Consider the following 26,587-nt stretch of genomic DNA (forward strand, 5'->3'; position numbering starts at 1 on the left):
TAGTGATGGTTCTATGACCTCAAATGTGGTAGGATGCCCTCCACTAATACAAATCATAAGATCTTAGATTCTGAGGTAAGAAGCACCCAAGAGGCCATTATTTATCTTTGGAGAAACTGAGGCACAGGGAGGTTAAAGGCTTCCTCAAGTAAAATGTAACCGTAAAGTTGGGGCTAGAAAAGAGATCAGAGATCATAGAGTCCGGCCCCCTGCTTTTAAAGAGGAGGAAAGGGAGGACCAGACAAGCGAACTCCTGCCGAGGGTTGCCCAGGGAGGAAGTGGCGGAGCTGGCCCAGGGCCCCGGGTCCTCTGACTCCTAATCAGGGGTTTTCTTGTTGCCAAGTTGACTTGAGTTGCCTTGGTGTGACACTCACCTGTCTGGTGGAAGAGGTTACTCTCTACTATCTTGGTCATACAGTTCAGCTTCTGTCGGACCAGCTGGTTATCAGGAATGCTTTGGATGAATTTGCTGAAGAGGATGCTACAAAGAACCAGATCCATCAGAGGCCTCCCTCGCCCGTCCCCCATTCAAGGCTGCACTGCCAGGGGCCATCCTGGACTTCACCGCCCTCCCTGGGACTTGGGCTGAGAGGGAGCCCTTCTCTCCGAAGGAGAAAAGGAAGATTAGATTCTTGGAGCCTTCCCAGAGGCTCGGGACAAACACTCCTTTCTCTCGCTCACCCCGTTTCGACACATCCTCTTCCATCAGGTGCTTGCAAAAACCTGGCCCACCTCGAATGGCCCTCCACCTGCCTCTCCCCACACCAAGAAGATCCTGCCCTGTGTCTTCCTTTGGCCCTTGGGCACAGGGCCCCTGCAGGCAGGTTAGGAGTGCCTGGAGCGCATCTTTTGGTCCAATAGTGTCCCTACATGTACACATGTGCGCTCAGTAGAGACGCTGGTCAAGCCAATGATGAGGGCCTCCTCCCTTGTCAGATCAAGGGGCAACACCTGTCTTGGCTACATGTGGATGGCCAACTCACTCCTCTTTACCTGAGTTCAACAGGATCAAACACCATCTTGACATCATTAATTATATTGGGAAGGTACTTCAGAGCCGCGCCCTGCAAGAAAAGTGAGACAGACGGAGAGTCAGAACCAACCCAAGCCTCTCAGTCTACAGATGAGGAAACTGAGGCTCAGAGACAATCTTGGAATAGGCTCCAGGGACAGGTCGATAAAGGGTTTTTGTTTTGAAAATGCATACACAGTGACCACAATGATGTAAATGGAAGGAATAGCAGGAATGAAACAACCAAGTCTGACCGCTGTGAAATTAGAATGATCATTCTTAACCCCAGAGAAGACGTGAGAAAAGGAACTCCCTCCTATCTCTTCAGAGGTGGGGGCCTATGGGTACAGAACACTGCATATAATGTCTCTTTTTCTTATTTGTTACAAGGAATTATTCTCTGGAAAGGGAAAAGGGAAATACATTAGGAAATGTAGATGATGTGAAAACAAAAGATTAATAAACACGTGTTAAAAAAACTGCCAGACAAAAAAGCAAATAATCACAAAGAAAAGATCTTTGAAATTCAGGCTGAAGTTGACGCCAGTATTCACCGTCTCCTAGGTGCTTCAATCTATAAAATGAGGGATGAGGTCACTTCCAACTCTAGATCTCTTGGCTTATGAAAAGGGCGGGAAAAACACAATCTTCAGAGTCAGAGGTTGTGTTGTTGTTCAGTTGTTTCAGTCCTGTCTGACTCTTCATGACCCCATTCGGGGTTTTCTTGCAAAGATACTGGAGTGGTTTGACATTTCTTTCTCCAACTCATTTTACAGATGAGGAAACTGAGGCAAACAGGGTGAAGTGACTTGCCCAGGGTCACCCAGCTAAGTGCCTGAGATCTGTGCATGATCCTGGGGACCCCACTGGGCCCTGGATCCCAAAGAATTGACAAAAAATGTGAGTTGGATTTCAAGCCATTAGCAATATTTGCTTCCTCTGGGGTCATCTCTTAGATGTTCTTGGAGTCAACAGAAAGCATTTTCTTTTTGGAAAAAGAAGTTTTCTATTTATCCAAGGAAAATGCTAATTCTCCTTCAGTCTTAGGACCTTCCAAAGGATGGCATCAAGAAAGAAGTGGCCCCAGTGACCGTCAGGTGTAAGGTCCCTGGGCCCTCACAACCCTCTACCTTCTTTCAAACTCTCAGAGAATTTTGTACTTCTCTTTTGCACTTTTCATATTTTCCTTTGAAATTTCATTTATGTGTCTCTCACTCATCACTTCTACTAGACTATGAATATTTCACGAGCAGAGGAAGTGTCTTATTCATCTTTAAATTTTCCGAGTAACCAGCACACTGCTTTGTACATAGTAGGGAGATAACTGATGCTTGCCTGTTGAATGAATGATAGAGAAATGAGTGAATGAATGAAAGGACAATGAATTAAAGCCAATGAATGGTGATGACAATTACAGATGCTTGACACTCTTGGGAAGGGGAGACTCTCCAAGGACAGGAAGACTAAGTGAACCAGTGCCCTTAACAACTTTTCTGAATTTACACGTGTCAAAAAGAAAGCGAGGGCATGTATGCAAATACATTTTGTATAAAACAGAGGAGCATGGGGAAAATTATCCAGTCTTTCCATAGAAAGGCCCATAGTCCCCCAAGCTCTCCTAGTATATTTGAAGTTTTATTCCTCTTGGAAAAAAGCAAAACAAAACAAAAAAACTTCTTCTAGGCAATTTTCCAGGAACGTGCCCAGTCTATAAGACAAGGTAGGTCAGTGAAGATCATACTAACCTTGATCTTAACAGCCTCTTCCAGGGGTCTGTCCATTAGGTTATTAAAGGAGAGAAACAGCTTGCGAATTGCATTGTTAAATTCATCCCCATCTTCACTTTGACCATAAAATCTGAAGGAAAAAAGAGGCGAGGGTAAGGAATAATCAACCTCAAGGAAATCTAGATTATATTCATAGCCTCAACAAATCTAAAGCCCACCCAGTTCTCCACTCTTTACTCCTCTTCCTAGCTAGGCAGAAAGCAAGAGGCAGCTAGGTGGTGCAGTGGATAGAACACCAGACTTAAGAGTCAGGAAGATTTGAGCTCAAATCCAGCCTCAGATACTTATTAGCTATGTAAGTTATTTAACCTCTGTCTGCCTCAGTTTCCTCATCTGTAAAAAGAAGATAATAATAGCACCTACCTCCCAGGGTAGTTGTGAAGATCAAATGAAATGATACTTATAAAGCATTTTGCCAGCCTTGAAATGCTATATAAATGTTAGCTGTTAGAATGATTTTTTTTTAGATTTGATAGGATCTAGTTGAATAACCTGAGACGGCCAAAATCTGGAGGAAAGCAGGGAAATAATTTAATAATTGCTATTCTATAACCAGAGTCCCCAGCTAGCCAACCATGGAATGGCAAACCCTTTGCTAAGCTCTGGGGACACAGAGAGAAGATGAGATTGTGCCTGAGCTGAAGGAATTTGCATCCAACCTGTGGAGACAACACATAAAAGGGGCTTTCATTCATGGCAGATGGGTTGTATCTTTTGGCAAGGATACTGGTGTGCCATTTCCTTCTTCAGCTCGTTTTGCAGATGAGGAAACTGAGGCTAACTGGGTTAAGTGACTTGCCCAGGATCACACAGCTGGTAAGTGTCTGAAGCTGGATTTCAACTCAGGTCTTCCTGACTCCAGACCTGGTATTCTATCCACTGCATCACCTAGCTGCCCATTATTATCCCTTTACAGATAAAGGAACAGAGGCAGACAGCAATTAAGTGACTTGCCCAAATCACACAGCTAGTAAGTATCTGAGGCTGGATTTGAACTCAGGCCTTCCTGACTTCAGTCCCTGTATTCTTAACCACTATGCTGCCTACTTATCCTTGATAGAAATGTATTACTCATTGATAAGACACTGGTGCTTCTCAGTCCTTTACATAAAAACCTAACAAACACACAATGCCAGGACCCACATCTCACTGTGCAGCACTATCTGAAGGTGAGCTGTTATTACTACTGCCTTCATGAAGTCTGATGGTCGTTTGAAGGAATTAACCTTTGTCTGTTTGGGAATTTTTTAGCAGTAAGAAGCTTGGAGTTCCCCACAAAATCTTTGATCTTGGCCACCAATCAATATAATCCCAGGCATTTGTTGTCTATCACTCCTTGCTGGAGGTTTACTGAAATTGCAGGGAGCAACTTTTGAGAAGCAGGATTACTCCCTTCAGTAGGAAGACGGCAATCCTTTGTAACAGAGATGACATTACTGACTGGCCATCTGCCAAAGCTATAGTTGAGTACAGACATACAGGGGAAAGACGTCTCTATAGGAGGGGGAAAGGGCCACATCATCCTTCAAAAGGCAGAGGGAAAAACAAGGGGGCTGCTGCCCTAGACCACTATGGGCAAAGGTAAGGAGCTGGCCAGGGAGGTAGAAGTGAGAAGTTCCAGGGGATAAAATGGCCAGGTTGTCTGAGACTAAGGAAGCAAGTGATCAGCATTGTTAGACACACATCCTAGACCTGAGGAAAGTATATTTCAAAAAGGTCAGAGGAATGATAATGATTACATCAAAGCCAGAGACTCTAAAAGGGAAAAGGAAGGCTCAAGAGGATCTCAAAAACAGAATTCTAATAATGAAACTGCAAATGATCCCGATGAGGAAGAAAATGATGAGATAGGCTAATGTGGTGGCTCCAGGGATGCTGACGATGTGACATCTGAAAACAACACGTGGAAAAGACGAAAATAAGGTCACACAGCCAGCTCTGCACCCTTTGCGCCCAGCTGGCATTGCTGCCATGGGAATGGAAGCTTCTTCAGGACAGGAACCCCTTCCCTTCTGCCTTTCTGTCCCCAGAATCTAGCACAGTGCTTGGCATACAGTAGGTGCTCAACAAATGTATTGAATTGAATGGGTGACCAGAAACTATAAGCATTTTGTCAACCAGATAAAAAGTTCAAATGAGATGAGGCTTGACAAAAACTCTGAAGGCAGTGAATGGGTATTTGTGGTTTTTCAAAAGCTTAGTCGGGGCAGTAACAAGGAAGGAAAAGACACGTAGCTTGAGGAAGATGGTGCAAGATCTGGCAGAGAGTTCAGCTTCTCTTCTAAACAGGATGGTTTGCAACCAAGAAAGACCTGGCAAACACAGTTATGAGGGAATGGAGAGCCAAAACAGGTGAGGAGGCCAAGCTATGGTAAATTAGCTTAAGATTCTGGGTCCAAATTAAGAATAATAAAATTATAATTAGAATAATAATAATAACAATAAATAACATTTGGTTTTTGGTTTTTTTTGGTGTGTGTGATAAAGAATACAGCAAGAAGAGCTAGAAAGAGAAATTCCACTCTAATAACCATAGATGCTATAAAAAACGGGTGTGTAACTTCCAAGATTCACCCAGAGACTATATGAATCTAACCATAAAATATTCATTGCAGAAATAAAGACAGACCTAAATAATTGTGGTTTACCATTTCCTTCTCCAGCTCATTTTCCAGATGAGGAAACTGAGGCAAACATGTTAAGTGACTTGACCAGGGTCACACAGCTAGTAGGAGTCTGAGGCCAGATTTGAACTCAGGTCTTCCTGACTCCAGGCCTGGTGCTCTATCCACTGTGCCATCTGGCTTCCTTGAGTCAGGAAGACCCAAATTCAAATCTGATCTAACAGCACCCACCTCTGCAGGTCGCAGTAAGGATCAAATGAGATAATATTAGTAAAGTGCTTTGCAAATCTCAAAGTCCTACATAAAGGCTAGAGATTCTTATTCTTATTATTCTCAGGTGCATGCTAACAGATCTGATTATATTGTTACAAGAACACCACCTTACATTTACATGACACTTGAAAAACCCACCTCTTTTAAATTCATCACCTCACTGCATCTTCAAAAGAACCTTTTCTGAAGCTCCGAAGTCATCAAGACACATATTACCACTATTCCCATTTTACAGATGTGGAACTGAACCCCTGAGAGGTTGAGTGATTGCCCAAGGACACAAAGAAGCGGGTGGCAGGGCCAGCCTTACTCCTGTGCTTCCTCCACAATCTCATCTTTGCCACTCACTCTTCAGGAATTCGCAGGTGTGGTTGTGGAATGAGAATATTTGATATAAGGAACTATTGAGAGCAAGAAATAGAACATGGGAAAATGAAAGGAGAAAAAGGTAGATGCCAGCAAGTAGAGACTGGTGAGTCTGATGTTAGCCCCTAGTAAAATTCTAGACAGGGAAGCGAAACAGACAGTTTACAAGAACTTAGAAAAGGGATCAGTAATTACCAGGTGCCAGATGGATTCATTATGAACACCTTACGTTGAACTAATCTGATAAACTTAAAAGATAAAAGCACTTCAGGCCATCTTCCTGGGAGGCTCAATGGCATGCCCCAGCCCTCTCATTCACCTCTAGTTCAAGGTACAGTAATTAAATCAATGCTACCATGGTTTCTAGAAAGGCTGTGTTCATTGACTGCCTGATAGCTCACTCACCATTCACCATACTTTTTTAGGCCAACACTCTCTTCCTAGGCCACCATTTCCCTATTGGAATTGTCTGCTCTGTTGGACTGTAAGCTCTTTCAGGGTAGGGACTATCTTGTATATTTGTAGCCTCAGCTATAACCAATCAATCACAAGTATCTAAAAAGTTCTTATTATGTGGTCACTACTGGGGGGAAAGAAAGGCCTCTGAAAACAGGATTCCTGCCCCCCAGGAACTCACATTCTAATGGGAGGGAAGACAGGAGCTCAGTAACTGCTAAATACATTTTTTTCATTCATTCACTCCATTCATTCATTCATGGTGGATCAGGGCACTTTCATGGCTATACTATATCTGAATTCTAGCAAAGCATTTGATAAGATCACTCATAAGATGCAGAAATGGGGCCTGGATAATTAGATGGACTCATAGCTAGTTCAACAATAGTCAAAGAGCATTCACTGATACCAGAAGGGTTAGAGGTCAATGATGGAGCACCTCAAGGGTCTGTTCTCAGCCTCATCCTGTTCAACGTTTTTATAAAAGACTTTGAGAAAAAACGCGGGACACAGGCTTGTCAAATTTACATGTGACACACATTTAGGAGATGTATCCATTATACGGAATGACTAAATCGAGATTCAAAAACTGTGGATAAGAGGGTAAAAAGGACTTAATATAGTTCAGATTCTGTGCATTAATTCCATGCACCAACACAGAAATGAGCTGGATGAAAGTTAATGGTGAATTTTATGTCCTGTGCTTAGGTTAAAAAATACAAATCACGTCTATAAGTACAAGAAAGCAGAGATGTGAGGTTAATAGAAAGGCTTGTGGCAGAGACTTAGAGAATTCCATTTGCAAGCTTGATGTGAATAAAAAACAAACAAAAGCAAATCCCCAAATGAAGTCTGGATGGCAGCAAGGCATTTGACTAAGTTACTCATCATAGTCTCATGGATAAAATGCAAACTGAAGACACCAAATGAAATGATCCCACTGTATCCTGCCCTGGTAAGGGCAATGCCTGCAGGGTCATGGATTGGGTGCCATTGAGGGAGACTGAGTGAGCTCCCTATACCAGTGAAATCAGAGAAGGAAAAAAAAAACAAAGAAAGAAAGAAAAAGAGAAAAAAAGAAAGAGAAAGGAGGAAAGGAAGAAGAAAGAGAACTGAAGAAAAAGCGAAAGGAAAAAAAGTTCCTACTATGTACCAGGCACCATGTTAAGTGCTGGCTATTCAAAGTAGGGTGGGACTAGCTGGTGGCACTTATTCGATCCATAGTGAACTGAGGTCTGAACTTGCGCTCCAAAAGATCCGGGTTCAAATTCTGCCTTTTTGCAGGGACACTAGAAACTGCAGTGTATCACAGGAGGGCGACTAGCATTGAAAGGTGTCTTGAACTGATGTTATGAATAATGGAGAGGGAGCCTGGGATGTTTAACCTGAAGAAGAGATTGAAGGCACCCATGCAAAGGAAACTCTCTGAGGGACGGCTTTGGCATCTGTATCACATGAGGGCCCAGCAGAGTATTGACCTGATGTAAATGCTTAATAAGTGCTCGCAGTCAATCAATTGTTCTATAAATCGATCATATTATAAAAACAGTAGCGTAATGAGAAGGAATGGCATTGATGCAGCCTGTTAAAGCAGCAGTCCTCACACTAACTGGGCCATGATGGACGTGGCACACCAGGCAGTGACCTTGGGAGAATCGCGTGATTTCCCTTGAATGTGAGCATCTGGTTTTGTTGACTCCTTTCGGACTTCCAGGTTGTCGGTGAGGTTCATGGGCCAATTTTGCTGACTATATTTACCATACTAGGTACGCTGGGCAAGATAAATTAATATTAAACAAATTCAAATGTTCTTTTGTGGGCACTGCTGCACTGAGGACCACTGCTTTAAAGTTTCTAAAGGACGTGACAGGCATTAGGCGTCTGGCCACTGTCTTCTTCATCTTCAATTCTGAAAAGATTTACTCTGAGAAGTCTCAAAGGGCAGATCTAGGCCTAACTCCTCAAAGTTCCGGGGATGACCATTTTAGCACCTTTTACAAATAAGAGCCAGCTTATTATGGATTAGAGAGCTGGCCTCAAAGCCAGGAAGACCTGAGTTCAAGTCTTGCCTTTGACACATCCTGGCTGTGTGACCCTGGGCCAGTCACTTAACTAGTCAGCGTTCTAGGACGCTCTCCAAGGCTACAATTGCAGGGAAGGTGCTGGCCTGCTTTGGTAGAGGGGGCTTATTCACCTAGAATTTCCCTGTATACCCCACTGGACTACGATGACTGGAGGAGAGGGTGAGGCTGGTGACTGCACAGCCCTGCCTCACTTAAATCCAGTTCACTTGCAAGTCAAGACATCACCTTCCTGATGTCATGGTCTTTTTGGAGAAGGAAGGACAAACGACACATCCCTACCTACCAGTAAATCCCAGTCCAGTCCCTAGCCCTAGGAATAGGAGTAGTCCTCCAATAACTTCTTAACTTTCCAAAAATTGATGGGCTGCCCATCAATTTCCACCATTTTACCTCAGCACACATTGAGTCGGTGCCTACTGTATGCAATGGCCATGTCATGGCATGGGGAACAAGAAGACCTTACCCTCATGGAGCTTACCATCTAATGGACCGGGGGTGGGTAAGTAGGAAGGAGCTTTCTGGGAAGGGAGAAGAAAAAAAGAGGCAGAGGGGAGAGAGAAGAGGAATAGGGAGATGGTAGAAATGAGAGGAGAAAAAAAGGAGATGAGAAGGGAGAAGGGAGGAGTTAGGGGAAAGGAAAAGGAGAAGTGAGGGGAAGGGAGAAGGGAAAGAAGAGGGAAGAAGGAAAAAGACATCTGAAGTGGTAGCTAAAGTGAAGATGGCTGATGGAGGAAGAGAAGAGAAGGGAAGGGGAGGGAAGGGACAACACTGGAAAACCACCTATCAAGGTATTCTTGCATGGGCCAGGAGACTGGATTTGAGACGCCCACTCTAAGGTTCAAGGCTTCTGGGCCCATACTGGCAGGTGCAAATCACTTTAACCGGCATGTCCCATTCATTACCTCAGGTACAGGACACGGGACTGGACAATAAATCTGAAGAGGTACTTCAAGGCTTTTAAGGCAGCAAAAAGCAAATCGGTCTTGCTGGAGTCCTCAGCATTACCCACATAATGATTCAATACTTTGGTGAGTTTCCTTAGAGAGGCAAGAAAAGAAAGAGAGAAAAACACATGTCATGAAGTGAAATGATAAATCAACTTTATTTCCCCTGAGGAAAAGGAAACATGGCCCACTGGATAGTGGGCATCAGGTCTCTCAAGATCTCTTACAGACTTTGCTATGAGTAAGCAAAAACAAACTCAAGTCTTTGTGACTCAGCTTATCAACCTGTAAACTTGAGCACTGTGCTAAATGCTTTATAAATATTACCTCATTTAATCTTTACAATAATACTGAAAAGTAGGTGCTGTTATTATCCTCATTTTACAATTGAGGAAACTGAGGCAGCCAGGGCTTAAGTGCCTTACCCAGGGACACACAGTTCATAAGTTTCTGAGGCCAGATTTAAATTAGAGTCTTCCTGACTCCACTGCACCACCTAGCTGCAAAAGACCATCAATAGTTTCTTCCAACCAACAAGATAAAAAACAACCATTCACACCCCACCACCATCTAGCTCCAATCTACACTGGCACCTTACTTCACACGATTCCTCTTTACATAGTCTATGATTCATGGGGCAGCTAGGTGGCGCAGTGGATAGAGAACCGGCCCTGAAATCAGGAGGACCCCAGTTCAAATCTGGCCTCAGACCAAACACTTGACACTTACTAGCTGTGTGACCCTGGGCAAGTCACTTAACCCCAATTGCTTAAAAAAAAAAAACATAGTCTATGATTCAGCCCAACTATAATACTAGGTGTTCCCCTAAGGCTTCTGCCTGTATGCTTTCACAAAGGGCATCCCCACCCCCCCAGGCCCAAAAGGCCCCTAATTATAGGCCACAGCCACCTAGCGCTTCAAGGTTTACAAAAATATATTCTGTTACTCTCACAATTCTGTTAGTCTCACAATAATCGTAGGAGGTGAGGGTTTTCATTACCTCCATTTTACAGGTGAGGAAACTGAGGTTGAGAGGTTAAGTAGTTTGCCTAGGATAGCAGAGGTGGGGAATGTCAGAGGTGGGATATGGCCCCAGATTCTTCCGAATCCAAATTTAGCCCTCACTCCCTTCTCATTTTTGTTCATTGAAACAAAACTCCCTTCTCTTTCCTTCCAGGTCCGGTTCCAAGAACCCTCCTCTAATTCCGTCAGCTGAAACTTGCCATTTTCTCCTCTAATTTTCCAATTATCTGGACTTGTCCTTTTCCCCATTATTATTCTACTTTATTTAATTATTTTTGTAAAAGACTTAATTTCCCCATCTATGAAAAAGGGAAATTAATACCTGTTTGAAGGCAAACTTTAATGTACTAATTATTATTATGAATGCTGTTCTTGTGGCAGTCATTGTCCCCCAGCCCCCAGCAGACTGCAAGGTGCATGAAGGAAGAGACCGTGTCATCTTTCATCTTTGTAAGTCCATGACCTCGCTGAATCCAATGAGGGTGTATGCAAGGCAGGCTTCAGACCTCAAAGTGCAAAGTGCTATGTAAATGACAATTATTATCATCACCATTATTATTATTACTAATAATAGTAGTAGTAGTTGCAGGGCAGCTAGGTGGCACAGTGGGTAGGGTGCTAGGCCTGGACTCAGGAAGACCTGAGTTCAAATCTGGCATCCGACACTTATTAGCTGAGTGACTTTGGGCAAGTCACTTAACCCTATTTGCCTCAATTTCCTCATCTGCAAAATGAGCTGGAGAAGAAAATGGCAAACCACTCCAGTATCTCTGCCAAGAAAACCTCAAATAGGGTCATGAAGAGTCAGATACAACTGAAAACGATTGAATGATGACAAATACTAGTAGTAATTCAAACCTCAAAACTATTCTGCAATTTATAGTCTGGTGCTAACTATTGAAGGTGAGGGGCACATGGTGGGAATGCTGCATATACATAGGATTCATTTGGCAGATTTTTCCTCATTCTTTTCTCCCTCTTCTTCTTCCTTTAAATTTTGTTTTGTTTGTTACAAGGGTTGACTCTCTGGTCTCGGACTGTCAGTGGCCCCATTAGACTGTAAGCTCCTGGAAGGTAGGGATTGCCTTCTGTCTCTTTTTGTATCCCTAGTGCTTAGCACAGTGCCTGGAACACAGTAAGTACCTAATAAATGCTTATAAACTGAGTATTGATTGAGCCATAAGCTTCACTGGTAGTCATTCTACCTAGAGAACTAGAGTCCCCAAGATGGGCAGTCCTGGAGTCATGGTGGGTGATAGGCAGCACCCTCATTAGTGAAAGAATAGAGCCAAAGTATTTCTATGTCTCTGTGTTTTTATCTTTTCCTGGCTCAGGAGAATGGAAGTTCCTTAAAGGCAGGCACTGTTTCATGTTCTTTCTGTGTTTCCCCAGAAGCCAATACAGTGCCTGGAACATAGCTGGTACTTAATTTAAAAAAAAAAATGAATTATTTTCTTTGTTACTTGCAGCAACCATGAGAGACAGGGATAGAGATCTGACCAATAATTAATTCATTACTATGGCAACTCCTGGGTGAAGAAGCTCCCCCTACCAGTGCAGACTGGCATTTCTTTTCCTCTGTGGCCCACAGAGCACCGAGGGGTTAAAGGACAGAAAACCAGGTCTTCCCAGTTTGAAGGCCAGCTCTCCATCTTCTGGAGTGGTCATCCCCACTTTGTAGATGAGGAAAAGGATATGAGCATTTAGTAAATGCTTATTGTGTGCCAGGCATTGTGTTAAGTGCTTTACAAAGATCATCTCATTTGATATTATTGCTTATAATTTATCATTATCTTTTTGAGCAAAATTCTTACTGTTGGCTGTGTCCTGGACCCTTTTTGACAGTCTGGTGAAACCTATGGATGTTTTCACGTGGTGATGTTTGAAGATGAATATAATAAAATGCATACGAGTTACAAAGGAAACCAATAAATATATATGTGCGTGGATACATGTATGTACGTAGATATATGCACACGCATGTACATGTTTATGCACACACATATATATATACATATCCAAGCATGCGTGTGTGTGTGTGTGTGTGTGAAGTTTATAGACCCCCGGTTAAAAACTCTTGGTCTTGATTGAATCAGAGGGTGGGCACAAGGAAAAATACGGACAGAGCGTTGGTCAACCTCCCTGTCACTGTTGTCAGGATCAGAACGCAGTGATGGTACCACCTTCAGTTCTGCTCCATGTCATTCAACTCGACTCACAAAGCACTCACCAGTCAAGGGCCTGCTCTGTGCTCAGGTACGCTTCTAGGTGCTGGGGGTGCAAGGAGAAAAATCTGAAGAGTTCCTGCCCTCAAGGGGCTTACATTCTCCTAGGAGATGCAATATGTAAACAGAGGCCTGGCTCTGTGAGTTAGGGAATCACAACTGCAGTGCCTGGCACACTGTTGTTGTAGTTTAGTTGTGTCAGATGTACACAACTCTGCATGACCCCATTTTTGGAGTTTTCTTGGCAAAGAGACTAGAATGGTTTGCCATTTCCTTCTCTGGCTCATTTGACCATTGAGGAAATTGAGGCAAGCAGGATGAAGTGACTTGCCCAGGGTCACACAGCTAGTAATTGTTTGCCACTAGATTTGAATTGAGGAAGATGAGGCTTCCTTATTCCAAGCCCGGTACTCTATCTACTGCACCACCTAGCTGTCTCAACCTGGAACATAAGTAGGTGCTTAATAAATGTTTATTGATTAATTGAGAAACCTTCTACCAATGCAGCTTGGCACCTTCTACATAACTTTAAGCAATAGAGGGCTGCCTTGAATACAGAGAGGTTAACTAATTTGCTCATGGTCATCTGGGCAATTTATGTTAATCCAGATCTTCCCTCCTCCAAGGCCAGCTCTCTACCCTACTCTTCTAAGCTGCCCCTTATATAAACAAGTAAATAAATTAAAGATGATGTGAGGAAGGAGAGAGCACAAAGAATGAGGGTGTGGAAAAGAAAGATCAAGAACAGATTTCCATGGGAGGTGGTGCCTGAGCCGAGCTCATAATTCCAGAGATGGAGGAAGCAGGACATGAGTTCCAGCCTATGCAAAAGCCTAGGGGCAGGCAGGAAATGGAATAGAAATTGGGGTAGACTGGCTGAAATGTAGTTTGTGAGGAGAGCCACAGTGGGAAACAAGAGTTTTTGCCGACAAACAGTAAGCCTTAACCTGCGCGATCTCTCTCTCTCAATCTCTCTGTTAATATTTCTCTGTCTCTCTGTCTCTCTGTCTCTCTCTGTCTCTCTCTGTCTCTCTCTGTCTCTCTCTCTCTCTCTCTCTCTCTCTCTCTCTCTCTCTCTCTCACACACACACACACACACAGACAACTCACACAAGTTCCATGAGCCCCCGCCAATGATACTTACACATATGCCAAGGTGGCACTGAAGTGTTTGTAAATGTAGGTTTCAAGTACAGGATTAAAATGCTGGAACTTTATGTCTCCTATCAGCGAGATAATAAATACCTGCCAAAGGAGACAATGATAAGGATCGGCCGCCCTGCATAATCTGCAGACATTCTGGCCCCCAGCTGGAGCCATCCAGCACAGATCTCTCCATCTGGGCTTGATCTTCTCCACCCCCCTGCCCCATTCCCCCTTCTCCATTCTAGGTTAGAGGGGAAGCCAAACCTGGGGCCGACCTAAAGGCATCTTCGAGTTACAACAAGGTTGGGACTTACTAAAAGATTCCTAGTAATTTCCTCCTGAAAGCAACTCTCTAGTCCCCAAATCTGGGCTCCAGGTAAACCATGTGGGTCTCAAGGCTTTCCCATAAACTGCCCTTCCTGTAAGTCTTCCATCCATTCTGTGCTGGCTGAGGACAGTAAAGTCCAAGTGCTTTGAGTCAATCAGTGAAGGAACTTTGATGAGATCCCCTTTCCCACCTTCCACCCACGATGATTATGGGGCCACAGCACTGGAAGGAATTGCAGGGTTGAAAGACGAGGAAAGGTTCAGAGCCCGTGAATTGTCCAAGGGCGTATAGTTACGGTAGGTCCAAAGTGGGAACTGAACCCAGTTCTTCATTAAAGGCTTATAGATCTTGAGCTGGAGGGACTGGAGAGGTCATGTGGTCCAACCTCCTCATTTTACACATGAGGAAACTGAAGCTCAGAGAAATGAAGAAGATTAAATATTTGAACCAAGGTCTTCTCACTCAATGCCTGTTCCACTGTGCCATGGTGGCCTCCCTTGAAGGCCATCCACTCAGATCTCTTCCTTTTGTGGATGGTGACTCAAGAAGGAGGCTAAGTCACCTGGCCAACGTCCCACATCAGAGGCTAGATTTGAATGGAGGTTCCTTTGACTCCACAAAATGTCTACTAGTTTATAAGGGTTGGTAACTTGCTGCTCCAAGATTGTGACTTTGAAAAGGGTGCAGGCTATCTTTAAACCCTGAATCTCCCCTACGACACAGTGAGCTGCACACAGGAGACGGTTAAATGTGTGTTGCTGTACTGGTATCTGTAAAGCTGTAAATGATGGACGAAAGAGCACTTTATTTTCTTAGGAGATGAGGCTCTGAGTCTTCCTCTTGGGATCCCCAAAGTAATTTCCCTAATGCATGCAAGGGGAGCCACAGATAGACTTGAGCTCCTCTGAAAAAGGCCCAAGGGTTTTAGTGAATGGCTGCAATGAAACTGAAGAGGGGCCAAAAGCTTAATGTGGTGGCCAGGAAAGCTAATGTAGGCTTCAGGCTGCATTAATATTAGAGTGTTAGACTCTAGGAATGAGCAGGATCGAAAAAGAGTCTTGCTGAAGACACGGCAGCAATATTTCAATAAACTCAAATGGATAACGGATAATGTAACGGAACCCGAGGTATAAATCTTGGAGCTGAGGTCATCTCCCAGTGGTAATGAGTCCACTAACTGAGCTGCTGAATTGAGCTAGCCAGCAGTAACAATCTAAAGTCATACCTAGTACGTCCCGGTCTCTTGGCTATCACAGAAACCTGAAAAGCCCGTTCAGTCCAGTCTGGATTGGACCCAAAATGCTATCTACAACCATGCTGACAAATGGTAAGCTCATTTCTACTTGAAGGCCTCCAGTGAGGGGGGAACGTACTTCTCGAGGCAGTCTAGTTCCCTTTGGGATGGCACCCGCTGCAAAGGGGTTTTTCTTTACTTCAGCCTAAATCTGTATCTTTGTAATATCCAGCCACTGACCTGTAACTTAGGGCCCATGTGACTTTGGGCAGGTGGACTTTGTTTGATCATCACTAACTCATCTGCAAAATGAAAAGTTAGGTTATATAATCTCTGAGGTGCCTTCCAACTCATGGGAAAAAAAGTTTTAACTTTAAACTTAAAAACCTATTAAAACAGTAACAATTATTTTACTGAGTGTTTTAGGGGAAAAAGAAAACAAGAAAGCCATAGCTGAAGATAAATGTATTAAACTTTTTTTTCTGCCCCATGGTGGGCTGGGAAGAAATTGTCATTCCATGTAGTAAAAGTAAGTGAAGGATTAGCATCTTTGTTGTACTTTATTCTTTTGTGTTGGTTTTTTTAAAAAAGTCTATTCTGTCATATTAAAGTGAATCTACAAATTATGTATTATCTCCCGTGGCCTTTAAAATGTGAAAGCACAAGAAAACAATGGTCCGTATGTAGTATATAATACAGCATCTGACCTCTGTGGCTTTTCTCTAAATAACTGTTGTGAGCCTTTCATCCCATTATTACTTTATTATGCCACAAAAACTTAATGAGCAAAAAACAAAAACAAAAATTTCCAAGTTTTTAGTAATATTTTAAGTTTTACATTGTGTGACCTTGGGCAACTCATTTCACCCCTGTGAGTCTCGGTTTCCTCATTTGTAAAATGAGAGGTTGGACGAGCTGACCTCGAGATTCCTTCCAACTCTGAAGCTATGATCCTACTCCACTACTGATGAGGCCATAGCTGATCTATGATGAGAGGTACTGGGCTTCCCTTCATGGAGGTCTGGATGACCCTGCTTCAGATGATGTAGGCGAATGATTCTTATTCAGGGACCAGTTAGAATAAACAGCCTTTGGGGCCAGTTCTGACGCTGTGACTCAATGCTTCCTCTGACAGAGGCAGAGGAGGCAGCTAAAAGAGACCTCTCCCAGTAGCCGAAGGTAGCTGAGGTTCCAACTGGGGCCATCTTTGAGATTCATGCCTTTCTATGAACACACATGACCCTGCGTGCTTATCACTTACCAGTGCATCAAATACAAGGAAATCATAGGTTTCGTTGTCGGACATCTCCATCATTATGTTAAAAAGTGCATCGAGTGTATCTTGTAGGAACTAGAGAGAAAGAAGAAGAGGACTTTACTTTGACTCATCTGGTATGGGGGCTGGGCTTAAGAGTCAGCTTCTTCTGGCTTCAAAATCTTCCCTCTGATGCTTACTACTTAGTGGCACCCTTAGCAACTTAATCTCTTTGAGCCTCAGTTTCATCACCTGTAAAGTGGGATAATAATTGCATTTATGCATTGAATTATGAAGATCAAATGAGATGATTTGAAAAACTTAAGATGCTAAATAAATACCAGCTGCTGCTATACCTATCATTATTGTTATGTCCCGGATGCCCTGAGAAATGGAGTTATGGGGCTGGATCAGACTCAGAATTAATATTGTGTGTGTGTGTGTGTGTGTGTGTGTGTGTGTGTGTGTGCACGTTCCTGGGTCATGCTTCACATTAGGTGCAACACCAGGAAAAGTGCTCTCAAATATACTTTTTAATAATAATAATTATTATTATTATAAAGATAATGATGATGATGTAAGTAGCATTTATATATTGCTCTAAGGTTTGCAGATATCTCATTTTATCCTCACAACAACCCTGGGAGGTAGATGCTATTATTATCTCCATTTTAGAGCTGAGAAAACTGAGGTTTAGTATCAGGGTTACACAGCTATTCAGTATCTGCGACTCAGGTTCAATTAAAAAATATTCAAATTAAGTTGTTTTCATGGTGGCTGGGGCTGGCTCCCATGACTGGAGATCATTGGGAAAAATTACACAACCCTGCTATCCGGGATATCACATATAGGATGAGGCAATAACAGGGAGAGGAATTTGCATATAATTTAATTAATTATTCTTCTTAACTAGGTGTTAAACTGAGATATCTCTATGCTGCTGGAATACTATTAATGGTCTTTAAAATATGGCATTCAAAGCCATTCTGTTTCCCTCTTTAGATTGTGAGCCTCTTGAGGGCAGAGACTGCCTTGGCCTTTCTTTGTATCCCTAGCACTTAGGTTAAGATCTGGCACAAAGTAGGTGCTTAATCAATGTTTATTAACTGACTGACTGACCTATACTCATTATAGCTCCTGACACTACCCCTCACAGATGGCAAAAGAAACATGAATATAACCAAGAAACCACAAAACCATAGATTTCAAACTAATGTATCAATTTAGATGTCTATGCAATCCAAGTCATGAAAAAGACATTTCTAAGCTTCCAGCTCCATTTCCAACCAAAGAAGTTTTCATTTAGAACGAAGAGAAATTCAATGAAAAGTTGGTTTCTCCAGATACAATCTGTTGTACCTTTTGACCCACTTCAGATGGCAGGGACTGCCATCTGGAGGGGATCCAAAACAGAAAAAAAAAAGACTATAAAAACATTTATATTATATATTATTATTATATTATATTAAATACTTATAGCAGCACCTTTTGTGATAACAAAGAAACTGTGAAACAAAAGGAGGTGCCCATTGATTGGTAAATAGCTAACCAAACTGGGATATTTAAATGTAGTGAAAATTTATTAAGTTGTAAGAAACACTGAATAGAAGGAATTGGCAGAAATATGGGCAGAGTTGCATACACTGACGCACGTGCACACACCTACCTTTACAATTTCTCCTCCATCCACCTCCATTAGCTTCTTTAAGTTGTGTTTGATGTTCTGGGAATTGGAACGCCAATTTAACAACCCCAACAGGTCAACTAGGGAGGAAAACCACAGACAAGAAAACATTAGAAATCAAGTAAGAAGCAAATCTATTTGCTTCAGTTACAAGAACTAATAGCCAAGCACACTGGAATAGTGGTCGGCCTTAGAAGATGATTGTGTGGACTTTGGTATTTAATGTCTCTTATTGGAGTGCTGGGTCTAGAGTCAGAAAGATCTGAGTCCCAATTCAGCTTCAGACACTTAGTAGCTGTGTGACCCTGGGCAAGTCACTTAACCTCTAGTTGCCTTAATTTGATGGAAAAGGAAATGGCAAACCACTCCAGTACCCTTGCCAAGGAAACCCCACGGCCGATGTGATGAGACATGACTGAACAACATTATTGAGTATGGATGTATAGGATCATAGATTTAGAGTTGGAAGGGATGTGAGAGGCCGTCAAGCCCACCCCCTCATTCTATAGATGAGGAAACAGGCCCAGAGGGGTTAAGGGACCTGTCCTGGGGTCACAAAGCTACTTAGGGTCTTGGGCATGACTTGAACCCAGGTCTTTGTGAATCCACATCCACTCCATGCTCTGCTGCCATTACTGGTCTGCTTTGGCGCATTAAGTCCAATCCCTAATAAGACTTTCTACACTAGGACACTGGATCAATTCCTAAGAATGTCAAGGACAGTTATCTTAAGGAGAATTCACATTTATTAAAGCTTGATCTCAGACCCTTGTGAAATGGAAATAGAAACACGATGAAGAGATTTTGTGGGAATGGGAGGGGGCACTAACAGGGAAGCAGGAGCAGCCCCAGAAGGAGGCGACCCCTGAAAGGAGAGAGGAGCCATAAAAGGTGGAGGGGAAGAGAGAGAACTTTCACCATGCAAAGGTATGGAGGTGGGAGAGGGGAGAAGGAGTGCAAGGAAGCCAGCGTGGCTGGAACATAGAGTGTTTGTGGAGAGGATAACGTGTGATCCCCTGGAAAGGTAAATGGAAACCAGGTGTGAAGGCTGGAAATTCTAGGCAGAGGAGTCGGCTGTTGAGGCAGCCAGGAAGGTGGTGCAGTGTGGGGAAAGGAAAGGAAAGAAAAGAAGGGAGCACTTATTAAGCACCCAACCACCAAGCACTTGACAAATATTATTTCATTTGAGCCTCATAACAACTCTGGGAGTAGCAGGTGCTACTATTATTCCCATTTTACAGTTGGGGAAACTGAGGTAAATAAGGGGTAAGTGACTTAACCAGGGTCACAGAGCTAATAGGTGTCTGATGCTAGATTTGAACTCAGGTCTTCCTGATTCTAGCCCCAGTGCTCCACCCACTGCACCACTTAGCTGTCTTCTGTCTCAGTTATATTAATTTATCATTGTCGTCATCATCATCATCATCATCATCATCAGTGCCATGGTCAGGTCTATGCTTTAGGAACATTTTCTTACCGTTTCCATCCCTAAAGACTTTCTTTACATCCCAGATTGCTAACCCTCCTCCCCCATGGCCTTACCTTTAAAAAAAACAAACAAACTTATTCAGCATTTATTTGCATATGTATATGTTGTCTCCTTGAACAAAATATAAAGTCTTTGAAAGAATCGTTTCTTTTTTTTTTTTACTTTATTGCCTGAGTGCCTAGCGTGGTGTATGGCATCCAGTAGGAGCTTAATAAATGCTTTTTGTTTAGTTGATAGATGTGGGATTGCTTAGTAATGCTTACCAATTGATTCTAGCATTTTACAGCGGTAAGGGACCTTACAGATAACCTGGAATCACACACCCATTTTTAATCAATTCAATTCAATTGGCATTTATGAAGCCTTTGTGTACAGTTACCTGCATGTGGTGTCCCCTAATTGAGGCTAAGTTCTTTGCAGGCAGGCGAGATGTTGGTCTTTTTTATCCCACAGTCCCTGGCACAGAGTAATAGGCATTTAATTAATTCTTTTGACGCGACTTCATTAAGCTCCTGCCATTTGCCAGGCATTGGATCAGGTGTTGAGAATACAAGGAAAAGGGTTCAATGTCCCTGAACCTGAAGGGGAAGTGACCTCTCCAGGTTTATTTACAGAGTTGTAGAGAGACAGGACTCAAGGCAGGTCTTGGCTCCAAATCTCATGCTCTCTCCATCACACATTGCCGGCTCTCTTAAGTAACTCCTTATTTGAACAGAATTATTTGTTTGTTCCATAGTACTAGATGTCCCAGAAGGGATTTGCTCTTTCCCACCATCTCCCACACCCTAAACACACTTCCCCAAGGTGTGGCCGAATGAGAACATCCTGGTAGGATCCCCTTTTGGAGGTCAGAAGAAGCCGATCCAGGCTGCCTGTGGGAAAATGCTCCCTCAGCCAGTACCAAGGTGATCCTGACAGAGGTTCTATCAAGTACAACCTTCAACCTTTGAGCCCACAGAGCCTTGGGCAGGTGCCAAGCTTTAGGTGGTCACCAAGACAAATGACATAGACGGCTGAGAATTATAGGATCATAGGTCACAGGTTTACAGTGGAAAGAACCTTGGAGATCATTAACACCTCCCTCCCCTCCCCCTCATACTATAGATCAGGCAACGAGATTCAGGAAGTTTGAACCGGTTGCCCAATGCCATACAAATAGTATCCCAGGCAGGATGGGAGCCAGTGTTCTCTCCACTGCACGTCTCTGTCTCCTCTCTCATCTAAAGAAATTAAGTAGATATGATAGATCACAGCTCTAGGGCTAGAAGGTCTCCTAGGGACTACCTAGTCCAACCTCATCATTTTTCTGATGAGGAAACTGAGGTCCAAAGAGTATAATGATCTGCCTAAGGTCAGACAGGCAGTAAGTAAGGTGTGGGATCCTAACCCAGGTACATTGGCTTCAAACCCAATATCCCAGCTGGTGAAGTCACAAATTCTGGAAGAAGTCACATAAGAACAACAAAAATGTACACATGGACGTGGCTATACACACATATAGCCATGAATATACATTATCAGAAGAATTCCTTCCGTGAGACCATAGATTTAGAGTTGATGGTCTAATTAGAGGCAAGGTCACATAATGGATAGAGCTCTGGACTTAGGAGGCAAAAGGACCTAGGGTCAAATCCCATCTCAGACATTTATTAGTTGTACGACCCTGAATAAGTCATGCTACCTTTGTAAGCCTCAGTTTCTTTATTTGTAAAATGTGAGGATTGGACTCAATGACATCAAAGGTCCCTTCCTACATCACTCATTTCTCATCAGGCTGCCCTACTTTTTGGGACTTCTCTTACTTTCCCACCATGCCCCTGTGTCGGGCACCTTCCCTGGCTACCCCATTACTCCGCTTTTCAGCTTTCTTCTGCCATTAGATTGTAAGCTCCTTGAGGGCAAGGACTTTCTTTTCTTTTTTGTATTTGAATCCAGCATTTTGCACAGTGTCTGGCACTTCAGTAGGCATGAAATAAAAGTTTGTTGATAGACTGACATGATAATAATAACTGACTTTTCATTGTGTTCTCAGATTCACAAATGGTTGAACCCATTTTATCTTTAGATCATCACGAGAAACATGGGAATTAAGAGTTATGACTATTTCTGCCTCCATTTTACCAATGAGGAAACAAACTTAGAGAAGACAGCCTTCGTTTCCATACATCCCACCTATCTTGTGTGTTCTTTGAGCGACAGTGCACTCCATTCCTCTGTATGGGGTCTTCTGTGACTTTTGGAGCATTTTTGGCAGGACGACCCAGACATTCTTTTGCTCTCTGGGACTTGGGAAGCTTGTTTTGATTACCTTGTCTGTGGGCTGGCCTGAGCTCCCCTCTGCTGTGTCTGGCCACTTCTCCTCGTTGAAATACTAACCTTCACCTCCAGCCAACAATGATTCACAAAAATAGAACCAGTGTTGGCTGCTTTTGGAGATCAAACTGCCATTTGATACTTGGATGGATTTTATATCTAAAATGTTTGGAGAACCTTAGATTTGCCTCTGGTCAGCATCATGACAAAGAGCCGAGCCCAACTTCCAAGATGGCAGAGCAAACAAGCACCACCATAGCCTTTTGGGAGAAGCCTTTACAGGCAAGGTCCTGGGTTGTACTCCACTGGATTCCTTACATGAGGAAGGGGACATAGGAGGCATAGCAGGCTAAGGGCTCAGGCCTCAGTGTCAGAAGATGTGAGTTCAGAACCTGGCTTGGATCCTTACTATCACCGTGACTGCTGTGCCAATATTGGAGTTTCAGTTTCCCTTTCCACAAAACGAAGATAACAATAATTTGTACTCCGTTGCACATCTCATAGGGTGGTATTGAGGGAAGCATGCTGTACACCTAAAGTGTTACCAAAATGTGAACTGTTTTTATGAGTGGAAAAAAAAACAAAACACTGGGGATCCAGAAAGTTGGAGTTAGGGATCTGGCTCTTTCACTAACAGTGTCACCCCTTCTCTGAACTTCCTTTTCCCCTCTTTGAAGGAAGGGGTTGTCTGAGAGGATTTGCAGGAATTGAGGCAGAGAAAAATTAACAGAATCTGAAGAAACAATTTACATAATGACAATAACACTGTAAAGACAAACAACTCTGAAAGACTTAAGAACTCCGATCAATGCAATGAACAACCAGAGAGGTAGGCGATAGACTGAGACATGTAGTTTTTGGACATGACAGTGAGATGATTTGTTTTGATTATTCATATTTATCATGAGCTCTTTGTCTTTCTGTGTGTGCTTGTCTGTCTCTTTTCTCTGTCTCTGTCCATCCATCAGTCTGTCCTACAATGGGGCAAAGCAGAAGTAGGAGGGAGAGAAAATAGACCAAGTGGAAAAAGAAAATAAAATTTACCAAGTAAGGTAGGGTTTGGAAAAGATGACTTCTAAGGTCTCTTCTAGATCTGACATGATCCTATGTGTCCACAAAGAGGATGCATTATTGTACTTTATGGTATAGCTTAGGTATATGGAGGTCACAGAATCTTGGAGTTGAAAGTAAAGCTTGGTCTAGTAGAAAGATGTTGGATTCGAAGTCAGAGGATCTGGGTTCATATACTGTGTGACCTTAAGAAAATCACTTCCTTTCTCTGGATCTCAGTTTCCTCATTGATAAAATGAGAGTGAGATTGCCTCTAAGGTGAAGCTTGAGTTCCCTGGCATGCTTGCTGTAAATTTCTTTTCTCCAAAGTTGAGTTGGGGTTCCTGCACTTTGGTGTTTGACTTTGTGTGCTTGACATTGGAAAGAGACAAATTGGGTGGGCTTGATGACCTCTGAGGTCCCCATCAGATCTAAGTCCTGTGATCTTGAGGACTAACTGGTCAAAAAGCTTTTCCTACATGACGCCAAAATCTGCCCATGTGACGCCTGGTCATTGATTCTAAAGGTGCTCTGTGTGACTGTCTTGGCAGGTGGCGTTTTGTTTTGGGGTAGAAGCAGGGTTGATCTGGATCCTGATGGAGCCTGAGTTCTCTGAGTCTCAGGGATTCTTGCTGTAGATTTGTTTCCCCCGGCCAACAGCTAGGGTTCTAGCTGCCCAGTGTTTGGCCCAAGGTGCCTGACGATAGATACAGAAAAGCTTCTCACTGAAGCTGGCTTGCCCTCACATATGTCCTGTCCCATCATCTGGAGCCACCTAACCCTGGCTTGCAGTCCTGATCTAGACTCATGAATCAGACTTGTCCTTGAGCCTAAAGTTCAGCATCAAACCAGCTATTTGTTACAACATTCTCACCTTGCTAAGTCAAGCCAACGAGCATTTATTAAATACCTTCTGTGTGCCAGACTGTGTGCTAAGCACTAGAGATAACAGAAAAAGGCCAGAATGGTCCCCACCCTCAAGGACTGTCTGACTGAGTATCCCCCAGTCTTAGTACTGGGGTTATTTCTTCATCCCTTATGACCAAGTCTTTGTTCCGCTCTTGAGGACTTATGTCCCCCTGACTTGTCTCCCCAGCTGAAGCCCCTGCTGTGATTCTGATTAAATGTCTGAATGCCTCATCAAGCAATTACATTCTGTTAGGGAGGGATGGCATGTTCACAGGCTGCATTACTTGCTCTTACCCAGACAAGGCACTCCAAATTCCACCCGTGTGCCCTGGCCTAGGCTTTCCCCCATTCCTCAAACATTCTCTCCTTCCTTCCACCTCTTACAACCCCCAGCTCCCTTCAAGGTTTAGCTCAAGCGACATCCCTTTCAAGAGACCTTTTTACATGACCCCAGCTGTTAATGTGGATATGTTGTACCTCTAATAGAATGTAAGCTCCATGAAGGCAAGCCTGTTCACTTATCCTTGGGTCCTCAGTTTTTTAGCACATAATGCTTGGTGACTGGTAGAACCCCAGCATTCTTACCAAGGACCCCAGCAGCTACATTCAGAAAACCAACTCTGACTCACCATTCTGGGTCAGTTTTGTGGAGCAAATAAGGGTGGCGATTTGGAAGCTGTCCTTTGTGCTGTCTTTGGTTGGGGTGAAGTTGGCCAAGTGCGTGTTTTTGCCTGGGGAGAAATCCTTGTCTTCCATCTCTATCTTTGTGCTGGGCAGGGTCAGGTAGAATTTAGCATCTTCCATTTTCTTATTATCCCCCTGAAAAGAAAACACACACCCAGTGGTTTGGGAATGCTAAATGAGGAGGAATAATTTATTATTCACAAGCCAAATAAGTTTCCACCTAGACTCAGCATTCACTGTGCGGGACTTTACAGCCTCAGGGGCAGAGCATCCAGGATTCTAATCTATGACCTCAAAGTTCCACTCCAGCTTTGAATCTATCATCCTCTGATACAATCCAGGCCAAGACCTTCTTTAGGACTGGCTTTTTTATTTTTCTGGGCCTCAGTTCTCTCATCTGTAAGATGAGGGCATTGTAGTGGATGGCCTCTGGGGTTGCTTTCAGCTCTATACTTATGAACCTATAACAGAAGAGAATATACGCTCTTGTGAGTAATTATCATCTATAAAATTAGGGCATTGGACTAGAAGATGCTTACGATCCTTTTCTATTCTAAATCTAGGAACCCTACCTTACCCCAAGAGAACAAAACAAGATGCGTATGAGGATGTGTGCCCAGTTCTGGAGGTGAAGTATTTTTGGAACGACATGGACAAAAAGTCCATGGGATGAGAAGATGGGACAGTTACAAGTCAAAGAGATCAAGAATTCATCAAAGCATCGCAGCCATGAACCTGAGGGAGATTTTCAGTTCCTGATGGACAAGGAAAGAACTGACAGTCATTAGAGATTCGTTCTGTTGCTCTTACCTTATACACTACCAGGTTATGCCTCCCATCCTGCAATGTAGTTCCATCTGGGTTCATCAGCTTTACAAAGGCCACCCCAAAAGCTCTTTCAGATTTATCTCTGGCTGTAAAGTGAGGAAAACTTTGTTTCTAAGTGATGCAGAGAGGCCAGTGATTGTGGCCCACCTAGATGGTCTCCCACTTCTACACTTAATTTTATTTGGAGGGCGAGGAGTACCTAGGAGAAGGGCATGGGGCAATCTATTCTTTCATTAAGTGTCCAATACTTATAAGGCAGGGTGCTGAAGGAGATACAAAGATAAGTAAGTTTGATAGAGCACTGGTCCTGGAGTCAGGAGGACATGAGTTAAACTCTGGCCTCAGACACTTATTAGCTGTGTGACCCTGGGCAAGTCACTTAACCCTAATTGCCTGAAAAAAACAACCAAACAAACAAAAAACAGACCCAAAATGAAACAAAGATAAGTAAGACACAGTCTCTTTCCTCATAAAGTTAACAGTCTAGGAGAAGAGGAAAGCCATGCAAGAAAATAATTAGGGCTTAGTCCGATGATTTCACAAGAACCGGGAACTCCAGGCAAAGGAAATTTCCTCCACTAATTCAAGCTGAAATCTTCTCTAGCCTTAGAGAGTTGTGCAGACCACTGAAAGGTTAAGTCCTTTGTCACGCAGTCAGGACTGGAATCCAGGCCGTCTGAGTTCCGAGGCCAACGCTTTTGATGTCTCCATCCTTGCTCCCCATCTCCTGGTTTCCCTGGATCTACTTAAGATTTACCTAAAACCCCCAACTTCTGCAGGGTTCCCTGGAAGGGGCTAGTGTCTTCCCTCTGAGATGACCTCCAGTTATCCTGCATATATCTCAAAGGTATATAGTCGTTTGCATGTTGTCTG

At 43.2% G+C, this 26,587-nt stretch overlaps 1 protein-coding gene across 2 annotated transcripts in view; it reads right to left on the reverse strand.

Annotated features, from left to right (window-relative positions):
• The window catches only part of DOCK5 (dedicator of cytokinesis 5), a 252,306-nt gene that overhangs the window by 75,646 nt on the left and 150,073 nt on the right, over positions 1 to 26,587 (reverse strand). For both annotated transcript variants that reach the window (XM_021001085.2, XM_021001086.2), the window contains 9 exons: positions 25,697 to 25,800; positions 24,832 to 25,021; positions 18,424 to 18,521; positions 16,764 to 16,853; positions 13,939 to 14,039; positions 9,505 to 9,639; positions 2,758 to 2,869; positions 994 to 1,064; positions 375 to 481 (listed from right to left, as the gene is read on the reverse strand). In XM_021001085.2, coding sequence (XP_020856744.1) covers positions 375 to 481; positions 994 to 1,064; positions 2,758 to 2,869; positions 9,505 to 9,639; positions 13,939 to 14,039; positions 16,764 to 16,853; positions 18,424 to 18,521; positions 24,832 to 25,021; positions 25,697 to 25,800 — 1,008 coding nt within the window. The remainder of the gene's footprint in view (positions 1 to 374; positions 482 to 993; positions 1,065 to 2,757; positions 2,870 to 9,504; positions 9,640 to 13,938; positions 14,040 to 16,763; positions 16,854 to 18,423; positions 18,522 to 24,831; positions 25,022 to 25,696; positions 25,801 to 26,587) is intronic.

The sequence above is a fragment of the Phascolarctos cinereus genome, unplaced genomic scaffold (genome assembly GCF_003287225.1).
Source record: "Phascolarctos cinereus isolate Bilbo 61053 unplaced genomic scaffold, phaCin_HiC Scaffold_2;HRSCAF=192, whole genome shotgun sequence".
NCBI classification, from domain to species: Eukaryota; Metazoa; Chordata; class Mammalia; order Diprotodontia; family Phascolarctidae; genus Phascolarctos; species Phascolarctos cinereus.